The 27964-nt window shown below is 42.6% G+C and overlaps 1 protein-coding gene and 1 long non-coding RNA gene across 2 annotated transcripts in view; both read right to left on the minus strand.

The window, feature by feature from the left end:
• LOC136793871 (uncharacterized) overlaps window positions 1-27964 on the minus strand; it is a 75907-nt gene that overhangs the window by 34150 nt on the left and 13793 nt on the right. The window contains exon 3 of the long non-coding RNA XR_010839906.1: window positions 27731-27956. This is a non-coding gene — a long non-coding RNA (uncharacterized lncRNA). The remainder of the gene's footprint in view (window positions 1-27730; window positions 27957-27964) is intronic.
• Window positions 20943-26584, minus strand: ACBD7 (acyl-CoA binding domain containing 7). The gene is given in 4 exon segments (XM_067027590.1): window positions 20943-21018; window positions 21104-21164; window positions 21272-21389; window positions 26564-26584. Coding segments are annotated over 4 exon segments (276 nt in total).

A 27964-nucleotide genomic window follows, 5' to 3' on the forward strand; every position in this document is an offset into this window, starting at 1 on the left:
TTTAAAAAAATTTTATTGGCATATAGTTGATTTACAATGCTATGCAACATACTTCTTAACAACCACAACTGGAAAGCTGGTTTAATGGAGTGATCTAACAAACCATCGTGTATCAGCTACTACCTGCCTTTTCAATATTACTATTTCAAAATATTTGCTTCAGATTTTATTTTTACTTTTGACAAAGATCTCCATTCATTGTTTTTTTTTAAAAAAACAGCTATTTAAAAAAATAGTTTTAGATTTATGGAAAAGTTGCAAAGGTTGCTCTCATCTACCCCTCATTCCATTTCCTCAATTGTCAAAATCTTTCAACACACAGTTGCATGTCTTATTTTATTTCACGGAAGTTTGCATGGACTATAATTTTAAATATTAGTTCTTTTCCAGTGTTTCAGTTTGTTTACCTTTCTTCAGAGTCTCCACTTACTCCTATGTTGGAACTCTTTCTGTATTTTATAATTATCACCTTCTTTGGGGATCGTTTCCTTCTTTCTTTGTTTTCTTATTCCTAGCTTTTTTTTTCTGTCCTCCATATCCATTTAAATACTTTGCATCTATTATCTCACAGATAACTTTCAGTCATTTTTGAAATAATTTTTGTCCTCTTACTCAATTTCTTTCCAGAATTCTGTCAGCTTTTTTTTGCAACTGTTTGTCTATTTCTGTTCAGGATTTTAAATTTGTGAATTACAGTGTTTTTTCATACTGCAATTTCTCATTTGAATTTATGTTGGAGTGTTGTACTGTTTGCTTTGTGAGTTTTTTTTAAAAAAATTTTATTGGAATATAGTTTTTTTCTTTTTGGTTGCGTTGGGTTTTTGTTGCTGCGTGTGGGCTTTTTCTAGTTGGAGCGAGCGGGGGCTACTCTTCTTTGAGGTGTGTGGGCTTTTTTCTGAAGTGGCTTCTTTTGTTGCAGAGCAAAGGCTTTAGGTGTGAGGGCTTCAGCAGTTGTGATGCATGGGCTTAGCTGCTCCATGGCATGTGGGATCTTCCCTGGACCAGGGATCGAACGCGTGTCCCCTGCGTTGGCAGGCAGATTCTTAACCACTGCGCCCCCAGGGAAGTCCTGCTTTGTGAGTTTTTTAAAAAGCATTTTCATTAGCTGAAAAAGTTTAATTCCTACTTTCTCTGTTCTGTGTGTTATGTTTATTTCTGTTCACGATGAAGTGTGTTGGATTTTCCCGACACACAAAAACAGGTCGTTCTATTGGGGGGGACGGGCGGGGGGGAGCCCAAGCTGATTAGTTGCTTACTCTGTTTATTAGTTCAAGAGTGCCCTCTTCTGTCGCTATAGTGAAGTGCAGTTTAAAAATAAATGACACTTTGTAGAGCTGCGGTTTCCACATTCTTCTGATTCTTTGATCCTACCTTGTATCTGTAGGGCTCTTATTTTCAGCTCTCTCCTTTATTTTTGCCAGCAGGCCTCCAAGAGATGTCCCTCCCCTTTCCAAGATGCCTTTCTCACCCCTGGAAATGTTGCCCTTCCAAACACTACCCCTCTCTGCTCCCTCATGCTTTGCAAGCCCCTTTCTCTCCACTTTCCAGTCATCAGTTCTCTGCCACGGAGGCCTCAAAAACAATCCATTCATTGGAAGAAGAGAGCCCTGTTACTAATGTGTAAATATATTTTTTCAAATTATTGGAAGTAGTTTCATACAAGGTTTTAAATCAACAGCTGACGGTTTAATATAGGCATTTCATGTGTTTTTCTCACTTTATATAAATGTACCATATTGTAAACATTCCTCTGAAACTTGTGTTTTTTATCCTCTAATTTTTTTGAGATTCATCACGTGGATATGTGGATCTCTACTTCATTGGTTTTTAACTAGTGTTTAGTATTCCATTGTGTGACTAAAACACAACTTGTGCATCTACTCTTCTCTTTACAGGTATTAAAGTCTTTTTCATTGTTTTGCTATCAGTAATAATTTCTATGAGCAGTCTCATGTGTGGTTGACCTTTAAACAATGCAGGGGTTAGGGACACTGACCCTCTGCACAGTCGAAAATCCACATATAACTAGTAGTTGGCCCTCTGTTTTCATGGTTCAGCATCTATGGATTCAACCAACCGCGTTTCCTGTAGTACCACAGTATTTACTATTGAAAAAAAACCCTGCATATAAATGGACCCTCACAGTTCAAACTCTCGTTCGAGGGGCAACTGTATGTGTTCTTGCATGCATGGGTAACAGAGTCTACATCTAGGGGTGGAATTTCTGGGTAGTGGAATAGGAGCGTCCCCAACCATAGGAGATATTGTCAAACTCTTCTCCAAAGGAACTGAAATGATTCACACCGCCAAAGCAGCACATGAAAATTCTCATTGCTCTATATCCTTGACAATATTGTTGTTGCCAAGGTTTTTGACTTTTTGCCAATCTGTGCACGAAATTATTCTGATTTTGTTCTATTTTTTCCAGTTTTATTGAGATATAATTGACACGTAGTACTGTATAAGTTTAAGCTGAACCATATAATTTGACATGTGTATATATTGTGAAATGATCACCACAATAAGTTTAGTTAACGCCCATCACCTCATATAGTTTCAACCTTTTTTTCCTGTGATAACTTTTATCTTTCAAATATACAATACCGTTTTGTTAACTACAGTCACCATGCTGTACATTATATCCCTAGAATGCATTCACAGTAATCAAAATAGTATGCTATTGGCATAAAAACAGACACATAGGCAACTGCAGTAGAACTGAAAGCCCGGAGATAAATCCCCCAATACACAGCCAACTACTACTTGACAAGAGCGAGAAGAATACTCGGTGGAAAAAAGACAGTCTCTTCAATAAATGGTGCAGGGAAAGTTGGATAAGCACAAGCAAGAGAATGAAACGGGACCCCTCTCACCACTTACAAAAATTAACTCAAAATGAATTAAAGACTTAAATGGAAGCCCTGAAATCATAAAACTCCTAGAAGGAAACAAAGAAAAAGCTCCTTGACCTTAATCTTGGTGATGGTTTTTCAGATATGACACACCTAAAGCACAAACACAAAAGTAAAATAAACGAGTGGGATGCCTCCAAACTAAAAAGCTCTGCGCAGCAAAAGAATCAACAAAATGAAAAGGCAACCTACCAAATGGGAGAAAATATTTGTAAATCACACATCTAAGAAGGGGTTAATACCTAAAATATATAAGGAACTTATACAACTCAATACCAAAAAAAAAAAAAAAATCCAATTTAAAAACTGAATAGACAGAGGAATTGAATAGACGTTTTCCCAAAGACAATTTACAAATGGCCAACAAGGACATGAAAAGGCGCTCAACATCATTAATCATCAGGGAAATGCAAATCAAAACCCAAAGGTATCACCTCACACCTGTTAAAATGACTATTACCAAAATGACAAGAGCTGAGGCTGCGGAGAAAAGGAACCCCTCGTGCACTGTGGGTGGGAATGTAAACTGGGGAAGCCTCTATGGCAAACAGTATGGAGGTTCCTCAAAAGATAAAAAATAGAACTACCATAGGATCCAGCAATCCCACTTCTGGGCATATATCCAAAGGAAACAAAATTGGTATCTCAAAGAGGTATCTACACACCCCATGTTCATTACAGCATTACCTACAATAGCCAAGACATGGAAACAATCTATCCATCTACAGATGAATGATATAGGAAATGTGATATCTAGATAGACAGAGAGATAATGGAATATTATTCAGCCATAAAAAGAGAAAGCCTGACATTTGCAACATCATAGATGGACTGTGAGGGCATTATGCTACGTAAAATGAGTCAGGCGGAGAAAGACAAATACTGTATAATATCACTTACATGTGGAATCTTAGAAAACAAAGTCAGAGAAGAGAAGTGGGTAGGGGAAATGGGTGAAGGTGGTCAAAAGGTACAACTTCCAGTTTTAAGATAAAGAAATTACTCGGATTTTAAATGGAATAACCCTCTTTATAGATGAGACTGGGCATTTTCATATATGTATTGCTCCTTATGTTTTCTTTCCTATGTTTCTTTTTTTTTTTTTTTTTTTTTTTTTTTTGCTGTACGCGGGCCTCTCACTGTTGTGGCCCCTCCCGTTGCGGAGCACAGGCTCCGGACGCGCAGGCTCAGCAGCCACGGCTCACGGGCCCAGCCGCTCCGCGGCACGTGGGATCCTCCCGGACCGGGGCACGAACCCGTGTCCCCTGCATCGGCAGGCGGACTCTCAACCGCTGCGCCACCAGGGAAGCCCTCCTATGTTTCTTAATAGTATCTTATGCCCACTTTTCCATTTGAATCTCTTTTTTTATTGACATGTAGAAATTCTTTACATATTCTTGACCCTAATTTTTTTTAGGTTTGGTTGGTTAAAATGTCTTTCCCACTCTGTGCCACCTCTTTATGTGTTGTCTTTTGATTCACAGAAGTTTTAAAATTTAATATAGTCAGGTTTATCACTCTTAAAGTTTATATTTTTTACAGTTTACTTTTAAAAGTATATCCTAACCCTGAGTCACAAAGTTATTTGCTGATGTTTTCTTCTATCAATTCTTAAGTGTTTTGTCATACTTAAGTTAGAATTGACTTTTATATATGATGTAGGAGCTTGGTATTTAATTTTATTTTTCCACATGAATAAACAGTTGACTTGGTTATTCAGAGATCTACTCTTTCCCCCACCGATTTTAAATTCAACACAGTTATAAACTGAGTTTCCACATACATGTGGTCTACTTCTAAGCTCTCTATTCTGTTCCATTGGTCTATCTGCCTTTCTCAAAAATTTAAGGCACTCCAATGCCTTGCCCCTCTTGGCCACCCTCTAAACCTGGTATTTTATTTTCCTGATTCAAGCAATAAACAGCCATTCTGTTAGCACAGGCTCATGACTGGAGTCTTCACTCTCCTCTTATTTTTTTTCTTCTGGGTATTCCATTTACCTTATTGTGAGCCAAATTCTGCACCCATGTGATTCACCTAGTATTTCTAAATGTTTTATAGTTGGAGCATATTTTCCAGATATTTAGTCTGCTGTAGTTTGTGCTCTTTTTAGTCAGCAAATTCCAAAACTTTTCTCTCGTTACATTGACCATTACCGTTCATGTCTTTGAAACTGTTCCCATCATATGAACATAAGCTCTTTCACAGTGTCACAGCATTCCTCTCGCTGTCTGTCTGTATTAACTGTCTTCCTCAATCTCCAGTGCATGCCATAAGGCTTGCTGGGAGAGAAAGTCGGCTTGAAGATCCTTTTCCAAGTGACATCTACCAGCTGGTTGATGAAGTTGCCTAGGCACTGCTGCGGGTCCTCCAGGGTGACAATTTTGCATTTTTTGGCCACAGGTATTTAACCTCTGTTTTGAAAGACCTTTGGGGGAGTTTCTTCCATCACAAATCTATGGTTAATGTTGTTCTTTGTGTCCTGTGGGACGCATGCCTTTGTTTTGGTTACACTGCTTCACCACTGCTCCAAAGAACGATTGACTCACTATGGTTATAGCTGTTCTCAAAGGAGAAAGTCAGACCAAAAGAAGCCCTGCGGTAGGCACCAAAAAGATAGAAATGCCAGGTGGTGAGATGAACTGAAATCTGTTTTTCAGGAGCGTGTAAATACTAGGCTCCGCTTGGTATCTTCTCTTTTGAAAACAGTCCCAGCATGCTGGGTAATTTCAACCAGACACAGCTCTTACAGATGGCCTGTCTGTGTCGTCTTCTTACCTTTTTTTCCTTATATTCCATTTATTTTTAAAATTTAAAAAGGATATAAATAGTATATGTTTCTTAAGCTAAGTTATAGAATTTTAAGGTTAGGTCATGAATTCTGGAGTTCTGTCTGCCTCCTCCTCAGTTCGAACTCGGGCAACTTCCTTAGGCATCTAAATTAAGTTTCCTTCTCTGTAAAGCTGGAATAATAGTGGTTCCCATTTGTGAGGATTAAATGGATAATAATCATAAATTACTTGGGATTATGGTAAGGACTCAATAATGTTGGCTACTATATTATATATATTGGGATGGCCAAAACGTGCCTTCAGTTTTTAAGTTAAAATAAAAGACACATTTTTCATTTTCCCCAAGAACTTTACTGAACAACGTATTCACCCTTTTGTTCCACTACCTTCTGCCATTTTTCGGGCAACTTCATAATTCCATCTTCCCAAAACCTTTTATCTTTTCGAGCAAAGAACTGTTCCAGGTGCCTTTTACAGTCTTCCAGGGAATTGAAATTTTTTCCATTAAGAGAATTTTGTAAAGTAAATGGAAATCTGAAGTTGCAATGTCTGGTGAATACGACGGACTAATTAGAACTTCCCAGCCAAGCTCTAACAGTTTTTGCCTGGTCATCAAAGAAACAGGTGGTCTTGCGTTGTCCCGATGGAAGATTATGCGTTTTCTGTTGACTAATTCTGGACGCTTTTTGTTGACTGCTGCTTTCAGTTGATCTAACTGGGAGCAGTACTTGTTGGAATTAATGTTTGGTTTTCCAGAAGGAGCTCATAATAGAGGACTCCCTTCCAATCCCACCATATACACAACATCACCTTCTTTGGATGAAGACCGGCCTTTGGTGTGGTTGGTGGTGGTTCATTTCACTTGTCCCATGATCTCTTCCGTTCCACATTATTGTACAGTAACCACTTTTCATCACTCGTCACAATTTGTTTTAAAAACGGAAGTTTTCATTACGTTTAAGTAGAGAACCGCATGCGGAAATATGGTCAAGAAGGTTTTTTTCTGTGGACCCCAAACATCAAAGTGATTCACATAACTAAGCTGGTGCAAATGATTTTCAGCGTTTGATTTGGGTATTTTTGAGTATGTCGGCTGTCTCCCGCGTGGTATAGCGTTGACTGTTCTCAGTTATTGTTTCGATTTGATCGCTATTAACTTCAACTGGTCTACCTGACTGTGGAGCATCGTCCAGCGAGAAATCTCCAGCATGAAACCACTTTTGACACGTTCGATCAGTCACAGCACCTTCTCCATACACTGCACAAATCTTTTTGGGCATTTCAGTTGAGCTTTTACCTTTCTTGAAATAATAAAGCATTAATCTGCCGAAAATGTTGCTTTTTGCTTTCATTTTCAATATTAAAATGGCTACACAAAAATTCACCAATTTTGATGTCTTTTTAAAATGCACATGGATATGACAGCTGTCACATGCAATCTAACAAGATTGTTTTTAATGAAGTTAAAGACAACCAAGTGCTCCTAGAGCCATCTTATGGGAAAAAATGAACAAACTTATTGGCTAACCCAATGTTTATAGATATGCTCAAGCAAAAAAATGAAAAATAAAAAGTATCCAGTATCCTAGATAATCCTTCAGAATTGTGATGTGGCTTCATAGTATTTTTGCATGATGAGATCCTATTTTATATTTTTTCCTGACTTTTTCCCCCACTTACTATTGCTGTGGAGATCTTTTACTGTCGTAAGATTACATTGCTACATGACTTTATCAATACCCTTTTGGGGAGAGAAAAGTGTTTTCTGTTATGAAAACATTTCAATGAACACTTTTGTAGAAAATTTAGTATACACCTCTTATAAATTTCTTAAGGACATATCTCCAGAATTTAGGTTAATGATATGACATTGATAAAGCTCTTGATATATATTTCCAAATTACCTGCAATTTACACTCCATCAGCAGTGAACATGGGACTGAGTTTCCCTTTCTTCATCCTCCAAAGATATTTACCAAAAATTATCTCTGGCAATATTGTCTACAAAATATAACTACATAATGTCCACAGCAGTCCATAAACTTTTTGGTCCCAGCACTACTTTAATACTTCTAAAAAGCATTGAGGACCTCAGTGAGGTTTCATGTGTGATATATCTGTCAATATTTACCATATTAGAAATTAAAAGTATGAAACTTTAAAAACACTTGGGACTTCCCTGGTGGCGCAGTGGTTAAGAATCCGCCTGCCAATGCAGGGGACACAGGTTCAAGCCCTGGTCCAGGAAGATCCCACATGCCACGGAGCAACTAAGCCTGTGCACCACAACTACTGAGCCCGCGTGCCACAACTACTGAGCCCGCGTGCCACAACTACTGAAGCCTGCGTGCCACAACTACTGAAGCCCGTGTGCCACAACTACTGAGCCCGCATGCCTAGAGCCCGTGCTGCGCAACAAGAGAAGCCACCACAATGAGAAGCCCGCGCACCGCAACAAAGAGGAGCTCCTGCTCGCTGCAACTAGAGCTCCCGCACGCAGCAACGAAGACCCAACACAGCCAAAAAATAAATAAATTTATAAAATACTTGACTTAACATTAATAAATCCCTTATATGCTGACATAAAGAATATATATTTTATGTAAAAGAGTATATTTTTCCAAAAAACATAGTGAGAAGAGTAGCACCATTTTACACTTTGGCATGTTTAATGTCTGGCTTATTAGGAGACAGCTAGATTCTCCGTTCTGCTTCTGCACTCCAACTGCGGCCATACCCCATGTCACACATGCGGTACGGAAAACTCAACAATGCTCTCATGAAAAAATGAGAGTTTTAAAGGCAAACGATATTTTAGTATTATCCTAAAATAGTTTTAACCTCATAGGGCACCTGATAAAACCTCATAGACCATGTGAGAATGTCTCAGGAATTCCTAGGAGTCCCCAGACTGTATTTTGAGAACTGCTGATAAATATTATTAAAGACATAGTCATAATATATATCTTTCATAGAGAAAAGGAAATTTAAATTAATGTCAAGACATTGTGGAAATCAGTACCAGATCTTAGTGTGAATTACCTAGGATGTCTTGAAACACTTCCCACGCTGCTATAAATCATTGAAAATATACCTTTTACAAATAAGTTAGTTATTACTCAACTAATGTATGCTTTTCTTTGGACTATTTCATGACCATTGCTGTGCGTATGATGCTTGTTCTTGTGGAGTCCTGATGGATTATCATGAGTTTTGTTGAACAGTTATTATCACGTTTTTCTTCCCCAAATGTAGTATCAGGTCTTATGTTACATTTATGGCTGTGCTGCATCTAAAAGAAAAATATATGCTAGAAGTGGTGCATTTATTTGTGTCAGGTGTAAGTGTTCCTCATGCAAGTAATTTCATTTTCCTTAGGGAGGGTGGTGGAAAGGAGGGAAATGTGGGGTAAAATCAAGTTGTTATGTTCCTATCTGGTGAATTTTGATCCAGCGTAATGAAGGATTAATGAACGATACTATTGGTTAATGAAACACCCACAAATCTCTTTATCGTCTCTCCTTTCCTCTGAAATGCACTTTAACTGTTTCTGCTCTGTGCCTGTACTGGCCCTAGCATCTCCAAGCTAATATTGACTCTAAGTGTATTTTCTTTCATTCTGAGGCAGATGAGAACTTAACTTTCAGCAAACTAACTGGATCAGAGAATTCTTGAAATCACCAAAAGGGAGAGTGGGATAGCTTTTGGTGTCTGAACAGGTGTGTTACATGAAACATCAGACTAATGTTATTAATGTTTTAAGTCAAAGGCCAGACTTTGTTTTTCCGAAGATCCGTCAGAAGAACAAATTGCCTGTCTCCTAGAGGATTTGGGAGGCGCTCCTGCGGATTTTGTTGATGACGAGGCATTTTTAAAACAATTTCCCAAACTGGTGACAGATAGTTGCATTGTTAGTAATTACATGTAAGTAATTGAGACAAGTTTTTTTCTGATGTATAATTATCTATGGAAGATGCAGGTTGGCGGTTCTCTGGGGCTGCTTATCCAGGAAGGCAGTTTGACTTCCTTCCCTTTGAGGCCCACCTGTAATATTTTTGCTGCCTTAGAATGGAGCTGGGCCTGGAAATTACATCAATCAAGGATGAATAGAGCATCTTTTTCTTCAAAAAAATATCATTCAACATGTATGTTTTATCACATAACAGATATTTCTTGAATAAATTACTAGTGCCAAAGGATTCTCATCTTAGTGGGTCAGCAGAAGAGGACCCCTACTTATTAAGTGTGGAGGTGATCCAGGACAGGGGAGTGGTTTGCTTTTGGGGGAATTTTGTTCCAGAACTCGTTCGGCTCCATGGCACATGACCATTCCTCTGTCTCCTGAGATGTCTCATTGACACTTGATTCTTCTAACAGGACTGACGTCCTAACGTTCCAGATGCTGCCCCCAATAATCAGAACCTACAAATGGTTCTTCCTATTCTAACTTCCCCACAGCAGGCCCTATGGGGCCAGCATGCGGCCCTTAGTCACCATTATCTACTGTCATGCATTTCTTCTGTTTTGTCTGGGCTTTGTCTCCTCTGTGGAGGAGCTAAATGCTTGGGCCGGTGTTTATTTCCACCAAAACGCCTGGAACTGGGCCTAGGGCCACCTTGGGCACTGCCTGTGACTAGAAGTTTACACAAATAGTTTAAAAAAAAAAAAAAAAAAGCGGAGCAGATTTGAAGCACCTTGAGAACAGAGACAACCCGTTCATTTTCATCCCGTCGCTGCATTCGCCCTAATGCCCACCGCTGCTCTATCACTAGGTCTACCGTCCGTCTCCCAGCTGCCCCAAGTCTGACCATCTCTCTCCATCTCTACCCCATCTAAGCAAATGTGGTCCTCACAGGGCTGAGCTGTCTGTGTTCCTGGCTTAGCACAGAGTGAGAATCCAAGAAACACCCGTCCGGCCACGGACCTGTGACCGTGGCAGAAGCCCAGAAATCAGAAGGGGCAGGCCAGGCTCTAGTTGGATCCTCTTGTTAAGACGCTACTGAGCTTTTTTATCCAAGGATGGTCTCCCAACAGCTGCATCCCTCACAGCAGCCGGAGTGGAATTACCAGTGTGAGAAGTGGCCTGCTCTAATACATATGCTGTACCAGAATCAAAAGCACCGCCCAGCTCGATACTGACCCGAGTACCTGATGTACGCCCAGGTGAGAAGTGCTATTAACAGCAGTCCAACCATACAGTTGAACAGCTGAGCCACCACCTAAAGACCGATAAAGCCAGTGAGGCCCGAGGCTATGTACAAAGCCGCAATGCCTGTGAAGAGCACTGCAGGGGTTCGGAAGGTGCTGAAGACGTTCTTGCTACCACTGTGCTTGCAAGAGTTCTCACAGAGTTCCTCGATCTCCTCCTCCAGCTCCTGCTGGTAACAAAATCCAAAAGGCAAAAGGCAAAATCCAAATCACTGTGGACATTCACTGAAATGATAACATAGGCAACAGCTGCTTTTTAATAATTAAGCCTCGCACAAACATGCCGTCTGTAGAGTCTGCTTCCCAGGATCCAGACCCTTGGCTTAGCAGCTGTGAGATTCACAGCGAGGGTCTCACCTGATGAGAGTAACTCCCTCCGGTGTGGCGGTGAGGACTAAATGAGATCATGTTTAGGAGACACCACGGCACGGAACAAACCTCATGCGATTTTAAAAACCAAACACAACAGAACAATTCACTACCAAAGGCTCTTATGACTTTGTCGAATTAACATTTGTTAAGAAGAACCCTGGGTGTTGGAAAGGGAGCAGAGGTTCCATAACAGACCCCAAGAGAAATTGAAATAGAGAAGTTCACAACTCCCAGGTCCTGGAGGATATCCACAGCACAACTGCAGGGGTCACACAGGGAGGTCAGGGCGGGCCGCAGGCAGAGAGGTGGCAGGACCTGAAGGACACACCCTTATGGGGGTGCTTTATGCGTGGGTGGAGGGCTTCGGGGTTCCCGGGCTATAGGCCAAACTGGTCAATTCAAACCCCAAAGAGTGGGTTTTGGTAAACTTCACGGGAGAGTTATCTAAGAGGCACACGAGGGAAGGCTCTGGGAGGCCAGAAGAAACCTATCACAGAAGCTGTTGGGAGGGTCCTATCAGGAACTCACTCTTTCTTTTTTTTTTTTTTTGCCAAGCTGCACGGCTTGTGGGATCTCAGTTTCCCAACCAGGGATCGAACTCGGGCCCTAGGCACTGAGAGTGCAGAGTCCTAACCACTGGACCGCCAGGCAATGCCCAGGACCTCACCCTTATTTGTGACTCTACATGTGCTCACAGGAAGGGCTAGTGTCAGTGCAATGCTCCCACAGGCCACTTGGCCACACAGTGTGGATGCCAAGGCAGCAGTATTATAAAGTAGCTCTGCTCAACTCTCAAGCGCTCTCAAAAGAAACCTCCCCCAAAAGCCACAGATAAGAGAAATCCCTCACAGGGATATTCCACTCATAGAATTAAAAACAACAACAAAAACTCTGTAACATTCTCACCCTCTCCCCAGAGAATCAAATCACAGTAGCTACTCACAACTCTTCGCTTCCTCTCTCCAAATCCGGAACGTTCTCCCCAAGCCTGCTCATTGAATTCTTCTCTTTTCGCTCCTGCCCCTTCCCCTTGGTCAGTCTGTTCTCCTCTCTCCGCCTCTCTGTAGCTCTCAGGTTTCTCCAATAGAAGTGAAATCAGGCCTGAGAATGTCTCTCAGCTCTTTCCTATCACCCAATCCCAAGGCTCAGAGCCTGGTGGCAAAATGAAAATCGGTGACGGGTGGGAAAGCTCTGTCAGTTCCCACCTCACTTAAGCTGTCCTCCTGCCCTACCTGGCCTAATGTGCTGTTTTCTTCTCCATCTGGGACCCTGACTACACCACATGTCAGGCTGTCTCATGTTGTCCCAGGGCTCTCAGATGTTCTGTCTCTTTTTTTAACCTTTTCCCCCTTTTTGTTTCAGCTTGGAGAATTTATATTAACCATCTTCCGGTTCACCGATTCTCTTCTCAGCTGTGTCAGGTCTCCTGATGAGCTTGACAAAGGAATGCCTCATTGCTGTTGCTGCTTCTTTCTACAATTTCTTTTGGGCTCTCAGTCTTCACCTCTCTAATGAACTTCCCCGTTGGTTCCTGCATGCCTACCTTTTCCATGAAATGCTTTGACATCTTAATTATAGGTCGTGTAAAGCCCGTGTCTGATAGTTCTAACATCTGGGTCTTATCTGAGTCTGATTCTTTGGATTGCTTTGGCTCTTGACAATGGAGTCATTTTTTGGCTTCTTGTGTGTCTGATCATTTTTTTGGATTGAAAGCTAGATATCATGCACGAAACTGACATAAATACTTTTTACACTTGGATTTGAGCACATCCGCTCTTCTGTCACGCCATTATTGTGGGGAGTTGGGTCAATCCAGACTGGAGATGAGCTGTGTTTGGATTTTGTTGTCACTATGGTTACTCCAGGACAACACTGCTCCTAAGTTACTATGTGCGTACTGTGGAGTCTGGGCTGCTGGAGAATTTTTCTCAATTTCTCCCTCTTCTCCACGCCTCCTAGAACAGTCTCATGCCACCGACAGACAGCTGTTGCTTGGTACCCTGTGTGTGATGCTAGCCTCTGGGGTAACATGGGGAGTTCTTGGACATCCTAGCCAGTCTTGAGCTTCAATCTTAGGCAGGTCCTCTGTACCTGGGCCTTGTGGGTGGGTCTTGTGGGTATTGGGGGGGGAAGTTTCCAGTCCCTCCCCAGGAGTAGAAGACATTTTCTTGGTTTTTGTATAGAACTGTGGCCCCGGGGACTTCCTGGCAGTCCAGTGGTTAAGACTCCACGCTTTCGATGCAAGGGGCGCAGGTTCGATCCCTGGTCGGGGAACTAAGATCCCACATGCCACATGGCGTGCCCGAAGAAAAAGAAGAGCAAAAAAGAAAAAAAAAGGAAATGGAGCAAGAGAGAACTTCTATGGGAAACTGGTATCTAAAGGGAATTCGGGGTGTAGTTGTGTTTCTCAAGCATATCCAATAAAAATGACTCATGACCTGTCACCTTTATTTTAAAAAAGAAAAAGAACTGTGGCCCCAAGACCCTTTTCCACTCCTTCCCCAAGGGTAGAGGGTTAATGCTTCCATCCCCTACATCTGTGGGTCTCCTCCTGCACCCAGCAGTGGAAGTGTTGGATGCCCCGACTCCAGCAGCTGAGCCCTGCTTAGTAGGCGGGGAGGACTTGGGCAGGGGGCAGGGTTAGCGCCCATCTCATGGTCACATCCACGTTCCTGCTACCCACCTGCCCCGCAGAGAAGGCTCTTTCTGGCCTCTTGCCTTGTTCCCAGTCTTTCTCGTGAAACCCCTAGTGGGGGCCCATGGACGGGCGCCTGTGAGTCAGTGTGAACTGCATCTGACACGCCACCCCGCGCTTGGTCTCCAGCACTTGCGCATTTTAGCGGATTTCTTCTTACCCACGTGGACAGCAGGCAGCCCTTCCTCCCATGCTTTGCCCACGTGAGCCGGTCCACACGTCCCAGCTCTGCTTAGAGGGGCCTGACCTTCCCTGGAGTTTGGTTTCCAGTTTGCCTTGCAAACTCAGCTCTCTGACGAGCTCAGGAGAAGTTATGATTTTGCAGAGTCTGTTGGGCTTTCGTTCCTCGTTAGGTTAGGAGTGGCGCTCCTAGTTGTCTACATTCTGGGCAGAGGTAGGAATTCTTGCCTGTATTGAAACAACCCTTTGCCCCTTTCAGTCCCACATTATAATGTGTCCCTCACCTTATACCCAGAGGGATAACAGTCAAGTTTGGTCATGATTTGCCTTGCCTTAAATCCCCTTGGGGGCTTCCTGGCTGTCTTATGAAGACCAAAGCCCTTCACGAGGCCTACGCTTGGCCCTTGCTTTGCTTCTTCAACCTCAGTTTGTCCCAATTCGCCATTCGCTCTTGGAACAAGAGCCATCGGTTTATGCCCATCTGTTCCCCCTTCCCCTGCGGCCTCTCTCCCCTTTGCCAAGTTCTTCCTATTTATTCAGATCTCAGGTCCAACTCCATGTCCCAGGTAGTCCCTGCTTGATGCCACCCTACCCCCACCTGTCAAGTGTTCACAGATGACCCTGAACTTGGTGACACATCTCTCCAGTCATCTGATGATTTAATTAATGTCTGTCTCCCCAGCCAGTCTCTAAACTGCAGGAGGAAAGGGACTGTGCTTATTTATTCAAGTGTCCCTAGGGGCTAACACAGCACCCAGCACCGAGCTCAGTCAATGTTTCCTGCTGTTGTGATTCAACTGAGAATTGGTGGAACCAATTCAGGGGCCCTGCTTCCATAAACCTGCTTCTGTTCTGTACACAGCAACCCTCTGCCGGATGATAGAGGGTTGGGGAATAGAGAGGTGGTCATTTTTGGGGAATGACACTTAAAGATACTATATAACCAGCCTCACCCTGAGCTGGACTGGGTGCCCAGGTGCCATCCTGCTGCCACTGGCATTGTTCTAGAAGCCAGATGATCTTGGAAAATAGCCTGGACCACAGTGACTCTCAGACAGGTGCTGACAGGTAAGAACCATGGATAAAAAAATGTTTGTATTGCTGTAAATAGCAAAAGGGAAAGAAGTGAGGACATGCCGTGTTTGATTTAAATGAAGTTATTAGGGCTTCACTAGTGGCGCAGTGGTTAAGAATCTGCCTGCCGATGCAGGGGACACGGGTTCGAGCCCTGGTCTGGGAAGATCCCACATGCCGCAGAGCAACTAAGCCTGTGCGCCACAACTACTGAGCTCTCGCGCCACAACTACTGAGCTCTCATTCAACAACTACCTGAAGACCGTGTGCCTAGAGCCCATGCTCCGCAACAAGAGAAGTCACCGCAGTGAGAAGCCCGCGCACCGCAACTAAGACCCAACGCAGCCAAAAATATAAATAAATAAATGTTTGAAAATATAAATAAATAAATGAAGTTACAAATAGGAAAAGATTCTGGGGGTGTCTATTGTGAAAAGTTACCACCTGGCTCTTCTGTGTTTGCAGCTTTGATACACCCTCTGAGGCTGTTCTTTCTTGTGAGTTAACATGACTCAACATGCTTTACTGTATCTGAAGATATACCAGCGGATTTGGAAGGTGAAATTATTTTGATGGTTTGAGGTATTTTATTGAGATATCTGATGATTTTTCAGCTAATGTCAACTAGCGGTTACATGGAGTAGAAAATTGGCCCAAGTTTTTATTTAGTGTAAATGGAGAGATGTTGGTTGTGTGTGAAATGAGAGAAGGCAGGTAATACTGCTGTATACCGACAGGTCTCTGAGAAATTAAAACTACAGGATATATGGAACCTGAGACCTTGGAAGTAACTCTACCACTGGTGGCAGCTCTTAGAAAAGTAACATCTGGAAGTAAATCTTCTGTTGTTGGAGGTGTCATTTGTTATTGAATATAATTCTGTTTCTTTTTAGCTTGGGAAGATGTAACCAGTGGAAGTTTTGATATTCGTGGGCTTCCAGGACGCCACTTTTATCTTTTGGAACCTTCCAACGAGATCTTCATCAAGAATTACATAACCAAGTCTCTAGAAGTATCAATGCTTCACTGTTGTTGGATGTTTTCCCTCTAGGTCTTAAAATAGCCCAAGTGATTATCTGATACTCCTCTTCAGTTTTCAGAGTAGCTTATGAGTTTGATTCAGAGATTGGAAAAAGATACATTTGCTACTGTCAGGGTGATTTGTTATCTACAAATGTATTTCCCCACCAAGCATTTACATATCTGGGGGATGAAAGACAAACCAGTCGAGAATACTTCTGGGAGGGTCTTTCTTCTGCATATTAGAATCTCATTTGAGTCTCATCTATGGAAGGTTTTGTCAATGAAGTTCCTGCTTGGTCGATGATCCCTTTCTTCCCTTCAGTTGTTCTGACAGTGAAAATGATAGACAGGGGAAGTGCTTGAAATGAAATGACTGTTTCATTAACACACTGTGGCTCAAGGCCTGATCTCATCTTTTGAAATATAGGGTGATCCCATTCAGTGAGGAAAAGCAGCCTACTGCTTTGTTAAAATAAGACAGTCCCGACTAATCATTGCTGCCGGTCCTGGCAAGTCCTCGGAATGCCCAGAGCCCTGGTTCTCGCCTAAGGGGTTCCTCCGACCTGGACTGCCTGTTGTCTCTGTGTGGACCTGCTGTTGCTCCGGCGGTGACCGACGGGGACCCAGGGCGAGCCTACCACGGACAGCCCTTGGCGTACACAGGGTCAAGCACACCCAACAGGCTGCCTCAGATGTAGGGAGAAAGCACAACAGTTGGAAACAGAGAGGAATAAAAAGGGAAATAGGGAAAATTATCTGAGACAGAGCAACGGCAGAACACTACAGATAGGATTCACAGGGAATGAAGAGGCACCATATACCCGGGGCTGCGTGGATCCTGCGATCTCTAGCAATTCCCAAACCGTGTTTGTCTCTTCCTTATGGCTTAAACTGCTTGACACAGCGTTATACACTAAAATGTCACCTTTTAAAGCATGGATATGTTTAGGATCACATAATATGGGTTCATGTTTTTGTTATGATTTAAAAATAGTATACAGAGAGTCTTAGTACATAAAATTAAAGTGCACACAGGAATTATTTTTTAGAATGTATCATTCCTTTTTAACCAAGTGCAAATAATATAAATTGCATTATGGGGGGAGTTTTGGGTTTTGAGTTAGAATTCATGTAATAAATTTGAGCTAAAAATAACCTCAAGCGAGATTACTACAAGCAACTGTATGCCAGTAAAATGGACAAACTAGAAGAAATGGACAAATTCTTAGAAATGCACAACCTTCTGAGACTGAACCAGGAAGAAATAGAAAATATGAACAGACCAATCACAAGTACTGAAATTGAAAATGTGATTTAAAATCTTCCAACAAACAAAAGCCCAGGACCAGATGGCTTCACAGGTGAATTCTATCAAACATTTAGAGAAGAGCTAACGCCTATCCTTCTCAAACTCTTCCAAAATATAGCAGAGGGAGGAACACTCCCAAACTCATTCTATGAGGCCAACATCACCCTGATACCAAAACCAGACAAAGATGTCACAAAGAAAGAAAACTACAGGCCAATACCACTGATGAACATAGATGCAAAAATCCTCCACAAAATACTAGCAAACAGAACCCAACAGCACATTTAAAGGATCATACACCATGATCAAGTGGGGTTTATCCCAGGAATGCAAGGATTCTTCAATATACGCAAATCAATCGATGTGATACACCATATTAACAAATTGAAGAATAAAAACCATATGATCATCTCAATAGATGCAGAAAAAGCTTTTGACAAAATTCAACACCCATTTATGATAAAAACTCTGCAGAGAGTAGGCATAGAGGGAACTTACCTCAACAGAATAAATGCCATATATGACAAACCCACAGCCAACATCGTCCTCAATGGTGAAAAACTGAAACCAATTTCCACTAAGATCAGGAACAAGACAAGGTTGCCCACTCTCACCACTCTTATTCAACATAGTTTTGGAATTTTTAGCCACAGCAATCAGAAAAGAAAAAGAAATAAAAGGAATCCAAATCAGAAAAGAAGTAAAGCTGTCACCTGTTTGCAGATGACATGACACTATACTATAGAGAATCCTAAAGATGCTACCAGAAAACTACTAGAGCTAATCAATGAATTTGGGAAAGTAGCAGGATACAAAGTTAATGCACAGAAATCTCTTGCATTCCTATACACTAATGATGAAGAATCTGAAAGTGAAATTAAGAAGACACTCCCATTTACCACTGCAACAAAAAGAATAAAATATCCAGGAATAAACCTACCTAAGGAGACAAAGAAGTATATGCAGAAAATTATAAGACAACAATGAAAGAAATTAAAGATGATACAAATAGATGGAGAGATATACCATGTTCCTAGATTGGAAGAATCAACATTGTGAAAATGACTCTACTACCCAAAGCAATCTACAGATTCAATGGAATCCCTATCAAACTACCACTGGCATTTTCACAGAACTAGAACAAAAAATTTCACAATTTGTATGGAAACACAAAAGACCCCGAACAGCCAAAGCTATATTGAGAACGAAAAATGGAGCTGGAGGAATCAGGCTCCCTGACTTCAGACTATACTGCAAAGCCACAGTAATCAAGACAGTATGGTACTGGCAAAAAAAACAGAAATATAGATCAATGGAACAGGATAGAAAGCCCAGAGATAATCCCACGCACATATGGTCACATTATCTTTGATAAAGTTGGCAAGAATATACAGTGGAGAAAAGACAGACTCTTCAATAAGTGATGTTGGGAAAACTGGACAGCTACATGTAAAAGAATGAAATTAGAACACTCCCTAACAGCATATACAAACATAAACTCAAAATGGATTAAAGACCTAAAGGTAAGGCCAGACACTATCAAACTCTTAGAGGAAAACACAGGCAGAACACTCTATGATATAAATCACAGCAAGATCCTTTTTGACCCACTTCCTAGAGAAATGGAAATAAAAACAAAAGTAAATAAATGGGACCTAATGAAACTCAAAAGCTTTTGCACAGCAAAGGAAACCATAAACAAGACGAAAAAACAACCTCAGAATGGGCGAAAATATTTGCAAATGAAGCAACTGACAAAGGGTTAATCTCCAAAATTTACAAGCAGCTCATGCAGCTCAATATAAAAAAACACAAACAACCCAATCCAAAAATGGGCAGAAGTCCTAAACAGACATTTCTCCAAAGAAGATGTACAGATTGCCAACAAACACATGAAAGAATGCTCAACATCATTAATCATTAGAGAAATGCAAATCAAAACTACAATGAGATATCATCTCACACCGGTCAGATTGGCCATCATCAAAAACTCTAGAAACAATAAATGCTGGAGAGGGTGCGGAGAAAAGGGAACCCTCCTACACTGCTGGTGGGATTGTAAATTGATATAGCCACTATGGAGAACAGTATGGAGGTTCCTTAAAAGACTAAAAATAGAACTATCATACGACCTAGCAATCTCACTACTGGGCATATACTCTGAGAAAACCATCGTTCAAAAAGAGTCATGGGGGCTTCCCTGGTGGCGCAGTGGTTGAGAATCCGCCTGCCGATGCAGGGGACACGGGTTCGTGCCCCAGTCTGGAAGGATCCCACATGCCGCGAAGCGGCTGGGCCCGTGAGCCATGGCCGCTGAGCCTGAGCGTCCGGAGCCTGTGCTCCACAACGGGAGAGGCCACAACAGTGAGGCCCACATACCACAAAAAAAAAAAAAAAAAAAAAAAAAAAAAAAGAGTCATGTACCACAATGTTCATTGCAGCTCTATTTACAATAGCCAGGACATGGAAGCAACCTAAGTGTCCATCGACAGATGAATGGATAAAGAAGATGTGGCACATATATACAATGGAATAATACTCAGCCATGAAAAGAAACGAAATTGAGTTATTTGTAGTGAGGTGGATGGACCTAGAGTCTGTAATACAGAGTGAAGTAAGTCAGAAAGAGAAGAACAAATACCGTATGCTAACACGTATATATGGAATCTAAAAACCAAAACAAAACAAAATCATCATGAAGACCATTACTGTCAGCTTTTATACAGTATATGCTTTAAAATGGACATAGGGTAACTACAGTTAGCTCATTCAGTTCTTACACCCCTGTGAGACTGACATTTATCCCCTACTCTACAGATGAGCTTAGCAAGCTTCAGTAACTTGCCTCGGGTTACCTAGTAAATAAGTCACGGAAGGGGGACTGGAACCAGGTTTGCCTGTGACTGCCAAAGCCCCATGTAAGTGTGAACCCCAGTGCTACACAGTGAAACAAAGAGTCTTGTGGTTAGTTCTTAATAAAGTGTTCTGATTATAACAGTAAGGCCACCTCACTGCAGAAGAAACAGAAGCCGAAAGAACAACTGTTAATGTCTTTAGGCAAAACTTAGTAAGGTAAGTCCCCTACACACGAACGAGTTCCATTCCTACAGTGCATTCGTAAGTCCAATTTGATCATAAGTCCAACAACATACTACCAGAGCAACACATTTTTAAAAAGAACTTTAAAAAATCACCTAAAAATTTAAAAATTTCATTAAATATGTAGTTTCAGCATACCTCTAAATAAGAATTACAATTCATGTAACTAGCAAAAATATTGATGATACATAGAGTTAACAGTGCATTTCTCCCCAAAATATTAGGTCACAGTACCATTATGAAGTCTTCAAAAGGAAAATTTTCTCACACACTGAATTCTATATTCCATATTTTTCTATTAGCTCTTTTGCTTTAGAAATACAGGCATTCATGGCATCTGCCTTCGATAATCCTAGAAAGATACAAACAGATTGACTCACTGACCGATGTTATTGGGAAATTAAGAAGGTTTGTTTCACTTATTTAAAAATTAACCACCTTCTTGAGGTTCCAAGCTTCCCACTTAGTCTTGCCTTTTCGATCTCACAGTCCTGGACACTCTGCCAAAAGGAGGACAGATATATTTTCAGGGTTACTTTTTACTCTATGCTTCTAGAAATACTGTTCAGTGAAACGTATTGTTATTTTTAAAATGACAACCCAGTACCAGTATCTACATCTCCAATTACAGATTGTTTGTAGAGCCTGTAGGGTTCTTTTAGTTCCTCATCATCCGGCCTGGTTTTCAGCTTCCTCATGTCTTCGGCCACCTTTTCAAAATCAGTCTAAAGCAAAAAGGCACAGTGTGTGCATTTGCTAACTTTCGGCAGGTCCATCTGCTTTGGGGAAACTTAAAGAGGAGGAGGGAGCTTTCAAACAGAAATGAACTATTACTGCTCTGGTTCCACCAGAATTATCCTAACTTATTTTAATTCATGGACACTTCCTCTGGTCCTTACCTGCTACATAGACAATGTACCCACGTATTAGATATGGAGAACTAAATAAAATTCTTAACACATTACTGACCACAGACGTATTAACACATCTTTTGTTACCCAAATGTTATTGACCAGAGACATTTCAATATTCATTTACATAACAAATCGCTGGCCACAGGCGTTAGTTTCTTCAAAAATCTCCTGGTCAACAATGAGTTAATATTTAAAATGTTTAATTTATCTATGTTTAAAAACTGAAGAAGACATGAATAAATGGAAAGCTATTCCATGTGCATGGATAGGAAGAATTAATAGTAGTAAAATGTTCATCCTACCCAAAATCATCTATCAATACAAATTCAACTCAATTCCTATCAAAATTCCAATGGCATTTTTCACAGAAATAGAAAAAGCAATACTAAAATGTGTATGGAACCATAAAAGCCAAAGCAATCTTGAGAAAGAAGAACAAAGCTGGAGGCATCATAATTCCTGGTTTCAAACAATATTACAAGCTACAGTAAGCAAAACAGTATGGTATTGGCATAAAAACAGACACATAGATCAATGAAACAGAATCAAGAGCCCAGAAATAAACCATTTGTAGTTTATGACAAAGGAGCCAAGAACATACAATGGGGAAAGGACAGTGTCTTCAATTAATGGTGCTGAGAAAACTGAAGAGAACATGAAAAAAAAAAAATGAAACTGGACTCCTTCTTACTTCATATACAAAAATCAACTCAAAATGAATTAAAGATTTGAACATAAGACTTAAAACTGTAAAACAACTGGAAAAAGACAGAGTAAGCTCCTTGACATCAATCTTAACGTTTTTGGATTTGACACCAAGAGTAAAAGTAGCTAAAGCAAAAATAAACAAAAGGGACTACATCAAACAAAAAAGCTTCTGCACAGCAAAGGAAACCATCCACAAAATGAAAAGGAAACCTACTGAGTGGGACAAAATATTTGCAAATCATATGTCTAAGGGGTCTTTGAATATATATATTCAAAATATATAAAGAACTCATATGACTCAAAAGCAAAAAAAAAAAAAAGAAAACAATCTGATTTTAAAATAGCCAGGAGTTTCTTCCACAGAAGACATACAGGTGGCCTGAAAAGATGCTCCACATCATTAACCAACACGGAAATGTAGATCAAAACAACAGTGAGATATCACCTCACACCTGTCAGAATGGCTATCATCTAAACGACAAGAAATAACAAGTGTTGATGAGGGTGTGGAGAAAAGGAAACCCTATACGCTGTTGGTGGGACTGTAAATTGGTGCAGCCACTGTGGAAAGCAGTACGAAGTTTCTTCAAAATAATTTTAAAAAGAACTACCATACAATCCAGCAATCCCACTTCTGGGTATTTATCCAAAGGAAATGAAATCACTATCTCAAAAGAGATATCTGCACCCACTGTGTACACTGCAGCTGTATTTACAATAGCCAAGACATGGAAGCAACCTAAGTATCCATTGATGGATGAATGGATAAAGAATGTATTTTATATATATATATATATATATATATATATATATATAATATTCCATTATATAGATATAATGGAATATTAATCAAGCATAAAAAAGGAGCTATCGACATTTGCAACAATATGGATGGACTTGGAGGACATTATGCTAAGTGCAATAAGTCAGATGCAGGAAGATAAATACTGTATGATCTCACTTATATGTGGAATCTAAAAATAAAAACAAACTAATAGAAACAGAGAGCAGATCGGTAGTTGCCAGAGGTGGGGGGAAGAATGGTTGAAGATGGTGAAAAGGTAAAAGAAAAACATGCGAAAAAATTATATCTAGGGGCTTCCCTGGTGGCGCAGTGGTTGAGAGTCCGCCTGCCGATGCAGGGGACGCGGGTTCGTGCCCCGGTCCGGGAGGATCCCAAATGCCGCAGAGCGGCTGGGCCCGTGAGCCATGGCCGCAGAGCCTGTGCATCCGGAGCCTGTGCTCCGCAACGGGAGAGGCCACAACAGTGAGAGGCCCACGTACCACACACACATACACACACACACACACACAATTATATCTGGAAATTCCAACGCAAAGTTTTTCTCATAAGTTAGAAGTATATAAATACACGTTTCTATTAATTTTTTTAGATGGCATTACCTTCACTTTCTTGATCACCCTCCCTCATGAGCATGTCCTCCTCTTCTTCCAAAATCTACACTTTGCTGTATGCAGTAGCTTTGCTGCCAATGAAGATCTTTGTCCAGGGCATTCATCTCCTAGTGCTTCTCTACCAACATGCTTCAACAGCAGTATTATTTATACCTACTGAGTGGACTAGCTAGTTTCTGAGGGCAGTACTTCTGATTGCGCTGAGTTGCCTGTAGAGATTCCTTTAAAAATTGAGACCCAAACTTCTAAGACTTGTTTCAATTGATTTCCAGAAAAGAGAAGTTGTTCAGTCAACTTAGCTGATTAGTGAAAAGAAACTGACTTCCCGGAAATTCTGTATAGAAATATACTGAATAATAAACCTGTCCTCCCCACTCATGACTTAACTCTGAAAACCCCGACCTGCCTAGTTCCCAGGCCGCTAGGGCTGGCCCACGGTTCTCAGCCCGGGGCTCGGCCAGCAGCCAGCCCCTTCCCCTGGACTGTTCCACACAGGGATAAGGTGCTCCTAGCAGATTTATGCCTTTCTCCTTTGAACCTCTTAGTTTATACACAAAGGCTTTGCTGATTACTTTGAACAATGGAATTGTTCCATTCTTTTTTTTCTCCATGTTTTCTCCATTCTTTTCTTTTTTCCATTCCTGTGTTATTTGTTTGAAATCAGGAGTAAGCGGGAATTGTCAGCAGCCTGGGTATCAAACAAGAGAGGCTCAAAGAAGCATTCTACCCCTACCCCCTACTTTCCGTCCCTGAAGCCAGAGCTCCCTTTTGATCCAAAGATCCAAAGACCTGGTAGAGAAAGTGGATAGATCACTGTGACATCCGAATCCCTGTGACCTCAGCAGAGTTGCTGGGTACAACTTCCATCAAGCTCCAAAGACAGGACAGTAGCACAACTAGGATAGTTGTATTGCGACGAACGAAAATCACTTGTAAGCCAGAGAGCAGGGTCTCTACCCTAAATACCCTTGAAAATAGCCCAGCCCCCTAATCAATCTTTATGGGGATCTGAGAAGCGTGGGTACATGTGACTAGGGTGTAGCACAGGCTCCCTGCCTCAGCTTTTCGGAGTTTCTTTTCTAGGAAATTGCCAGCTGCTTTATAGATAATTTCGTGGTTAAGAACACAAGCCCTGGACCTAGACTGCCTTGGTTTGACTCTCAGCTTCAGCACTTAAGAGCTGTGTGGTCTCGGGCAGGTTACTTAACCTCTGTGTGTCTGTTTCATCTGAAATGTGAGACAATATGCTACAATACCACCACCCACCCACTTGTAAAACTTATTTATGAGGATATAAGTTGACAACAACACACGCAAAATATTTAAAATAGTGCCTGGCACATAATGAGTGTTCAATAAAGTATAGCTGCTATAATTTTTATTATAAGCCTCTTTGAAAAAAAAAAACTAGTTCTAGAAAAAAACTGCAAAAAGTACTTGCAGTGAAGCAAGATGTGGAAAATGCTTTTTATGATTTAACAAAGGATACAGCATTGTTAGTATACACTCAGCTTTTAGAAAAAAATGAATAGAAAAAGTATACTAAAATGTGTCAGTACTAATTGCCTCTGATTATTGGTAAGCTTCCTGTTTGTTTGTTTACTGTCTGTACTCTCTAAATTTTCTATAATGTGCACATATCGTGTCTATAACAAGGACAAAGTTAAAATGCTACATTACCGCCCTCAGCTTCCTAAGGGCAGAGCAGGGCTAGGCTGTCCAGAGGTACAGGGATCCTCCCCTGCCCGGTTGGCAGGCATCTCAGGTGTTGTTTGCTGTCAAGTCTCGTGCCATTTTCCAATGACAGCAACTCAGTTCCTTTTGGCAAGCTGAGCCTCGATTAGAATTCTAAGGCTTCTTAGAAACCATGCTAAGTCCCTGCCCTCCAGGAAGGAGTTTCTGGAAAATTGTGCTTCACGTTTTGAGGGCAGGGAAACGTTTGGCGATCCCATGAATGTCTCGGACCCGCTCCACCCAAGAATGCAGCCCCTGACAGTTTCCCAGGCAATTTCAGTGGTGCCCTCCCTCCTCTCTCCCCGGGTAGAGAGAAGCCCATTCCAGAGCAGGGCCCAGGACCGCTCTTCCTCTCCAGCATGCCCTTCCCTGGCATCCCGACTTGATACACACCTGCTGCACGTGGTAGTTCCCATGTACAGCTCCCCCAGTCCAACCATGACGAGCTGCCGGGGGAAAAACGTCGGCCTTGCATCAGGATCCTGGATTTGAATCTAGCTTTGAGACACACTGCCATGGGACTCTGCACAAGCAATGAAGTTCCTCTGAGATTCAGCTTCAGCCCCAAAAAGGGTAATGTCAACCTCAGCAGGGAAGTGTTAGGATTAAACAAGATTTATAACGTAAATATTCTTGATTTCATTCTGTTAACTCTGCCCGCCCAGAGCTCATCACTTGTATCATCCTATTCGCCAGGCACTGAACACCCCGACGGGCCAGGAGGCCTTGGCTGAGCAGACAGGGATAAGCAGGGAAGCCGGCTCTCACAGGTCTAGGCGTCCAGCGGGAGATGAGCGGGTCACAGTGGCCATGGGGGGATACCTGCTCTAACGGAGGAGTGGTGGGTGCTCTGGGACCACAGAGGAAGGAGCAGCAGCAGGTGTGGAAGAAGCCTTCGCAGAGGAGACGGTGCTTAGCTGAGCCTGGGGGGTCAGCGCCTGGCGGATGCACAGAGGCAGGGAAGGGTTCCAGGCAGCCCCGGACAGCATTTATTAGGACTCAGCCCGAAGTCTGCTGGAAATGTATTTATTGGCTCCCCCACGCAACCATGCTAGAGCACAGGCACAAACACTCATCTTGGTAGCAAGAGCCTTGGCAGGTGGTAGGAACCCCTCTGAGCCCTGTACCTCCTTGTTGAAGGAATGCATGATAAGTGAGTGGATATTAGGAGGGCCTGCAAGTTACCATAGGTGAGCAACAGCTTTAGAGGTACAGCTGTTTACATTGGATCCCAAGCATTCTGGGCCAAAGGGAAAGTTTCACGTTCCCGCGCTGCTCTAGAGCTCGGCTCAATGCTTTTGGTGAGCAATTTCAGCCTCCGCTGAGCTGACTCTCCTGCAGCTGGGTCCGCAGCACCCCGGCTGAATGGGCGTGCACTTGATTTCCCCCGCAACTGTGCTCGAGGCTCTTCAAAACAACTGCCCTAAGGCCTCTCCTCAGACCTTCCCCTGTTCACGTTTTCAGGTTTCACAAGGCCCCCTGACCCCGCCCCTAATGTAGCAGTGACCCCCGTGTCACCACCGACACTCACATCGGGTGCATCCTGCCATGCACCCAATGCAGACATTTAAAACATTTTAAAGAATATTTAGTTTTGACAAAACGCTCATAACACAAAAAAAGAGAGCAAAACTATATAAATAGCAAAATCAGTATGTGTATAAACACGCACATATACATGCACATGCGCACATAGACAGTTAATGTGGTTATCACTTGGGTGAAGGAATACCTGATGGTTTTACCTTATATTTGTTCTTTGCCGTAAATTTCCACACTGAACATTTTTTTCCCAAAGATCATAAAAACAGTATTTTTAGATCGTGGTTTTCCAGACTGCACTTGCCTGGGAGAGCCCCTGGACACACCAAGGAGCAAGGGGCGCGGGTGAGACCGCAGGCGCCCACACCTTCTTCTCCAGGATGGGAAGAGCCGGAGAATCAGGGCCCGCTGGGCCCTCCCGGAGCAACTCGGCGCCCGCCCTCCCCCTCGGCCCATGCCTAGTTTGCGTCTATCCAATCCCCGGGGTTCACAAGAGTTGCCAGAGGCAGCCCGGTTCGCCGTCAACAGCTGGCACCGCCGCTGGGTACCGGCAACCACTGGGCGGTCGCGATGGGGTGGGCGTGTCTCGGGGGGGTCCCCGCGGACGGCTTGCGGGGCCGAGGACCCTGGACTGCCCGAAGCGCCGTGCCTTCAGGGGGGGCAGCACGCCGGCCCCACGCCCCACTCGAGCGCTTCCCTGTGGGGAGCACGCCTCTCCCCACCCCCCGCGGCCGGCGCACCCCCCAGCTCACCTGCAGGGATACGGTGGCGCGACGCCCGGACGCTGTGCCACCCTACGCGCTCGGTTCCCCCGACGCCGCGCCCCCGTCGCTCCTTAAAGGGCAGCGCGCCTCCGCTCGCCGGTTCCCATTGGCTGTGCTCCCGCGCCCGGCCGTCTCCCATTGGTCGCTTCCTTTGGAGGGCGGGGCTGGGTGGTGAGCTGCACCCGCCCTGCCCGTGGCGCCTGGCTGGGCAAAGCTAAGGGA

Source organism: Kogia breviceps, chromosome 3 (genome assembly GCF_026419965.1).
Source record: "Kogia breviceps isolate mKogBre1 chromosome 3, mKogBre1 haplotype 1, whole genome shotgun sequence".
Taxonomy (NCBI): domain Eukaryota; kingdom Metazoa; phylum Chordata; class Mammalia; order Artiodactyla; family Physeteridae; genus Kogia; species Kogia breviceps.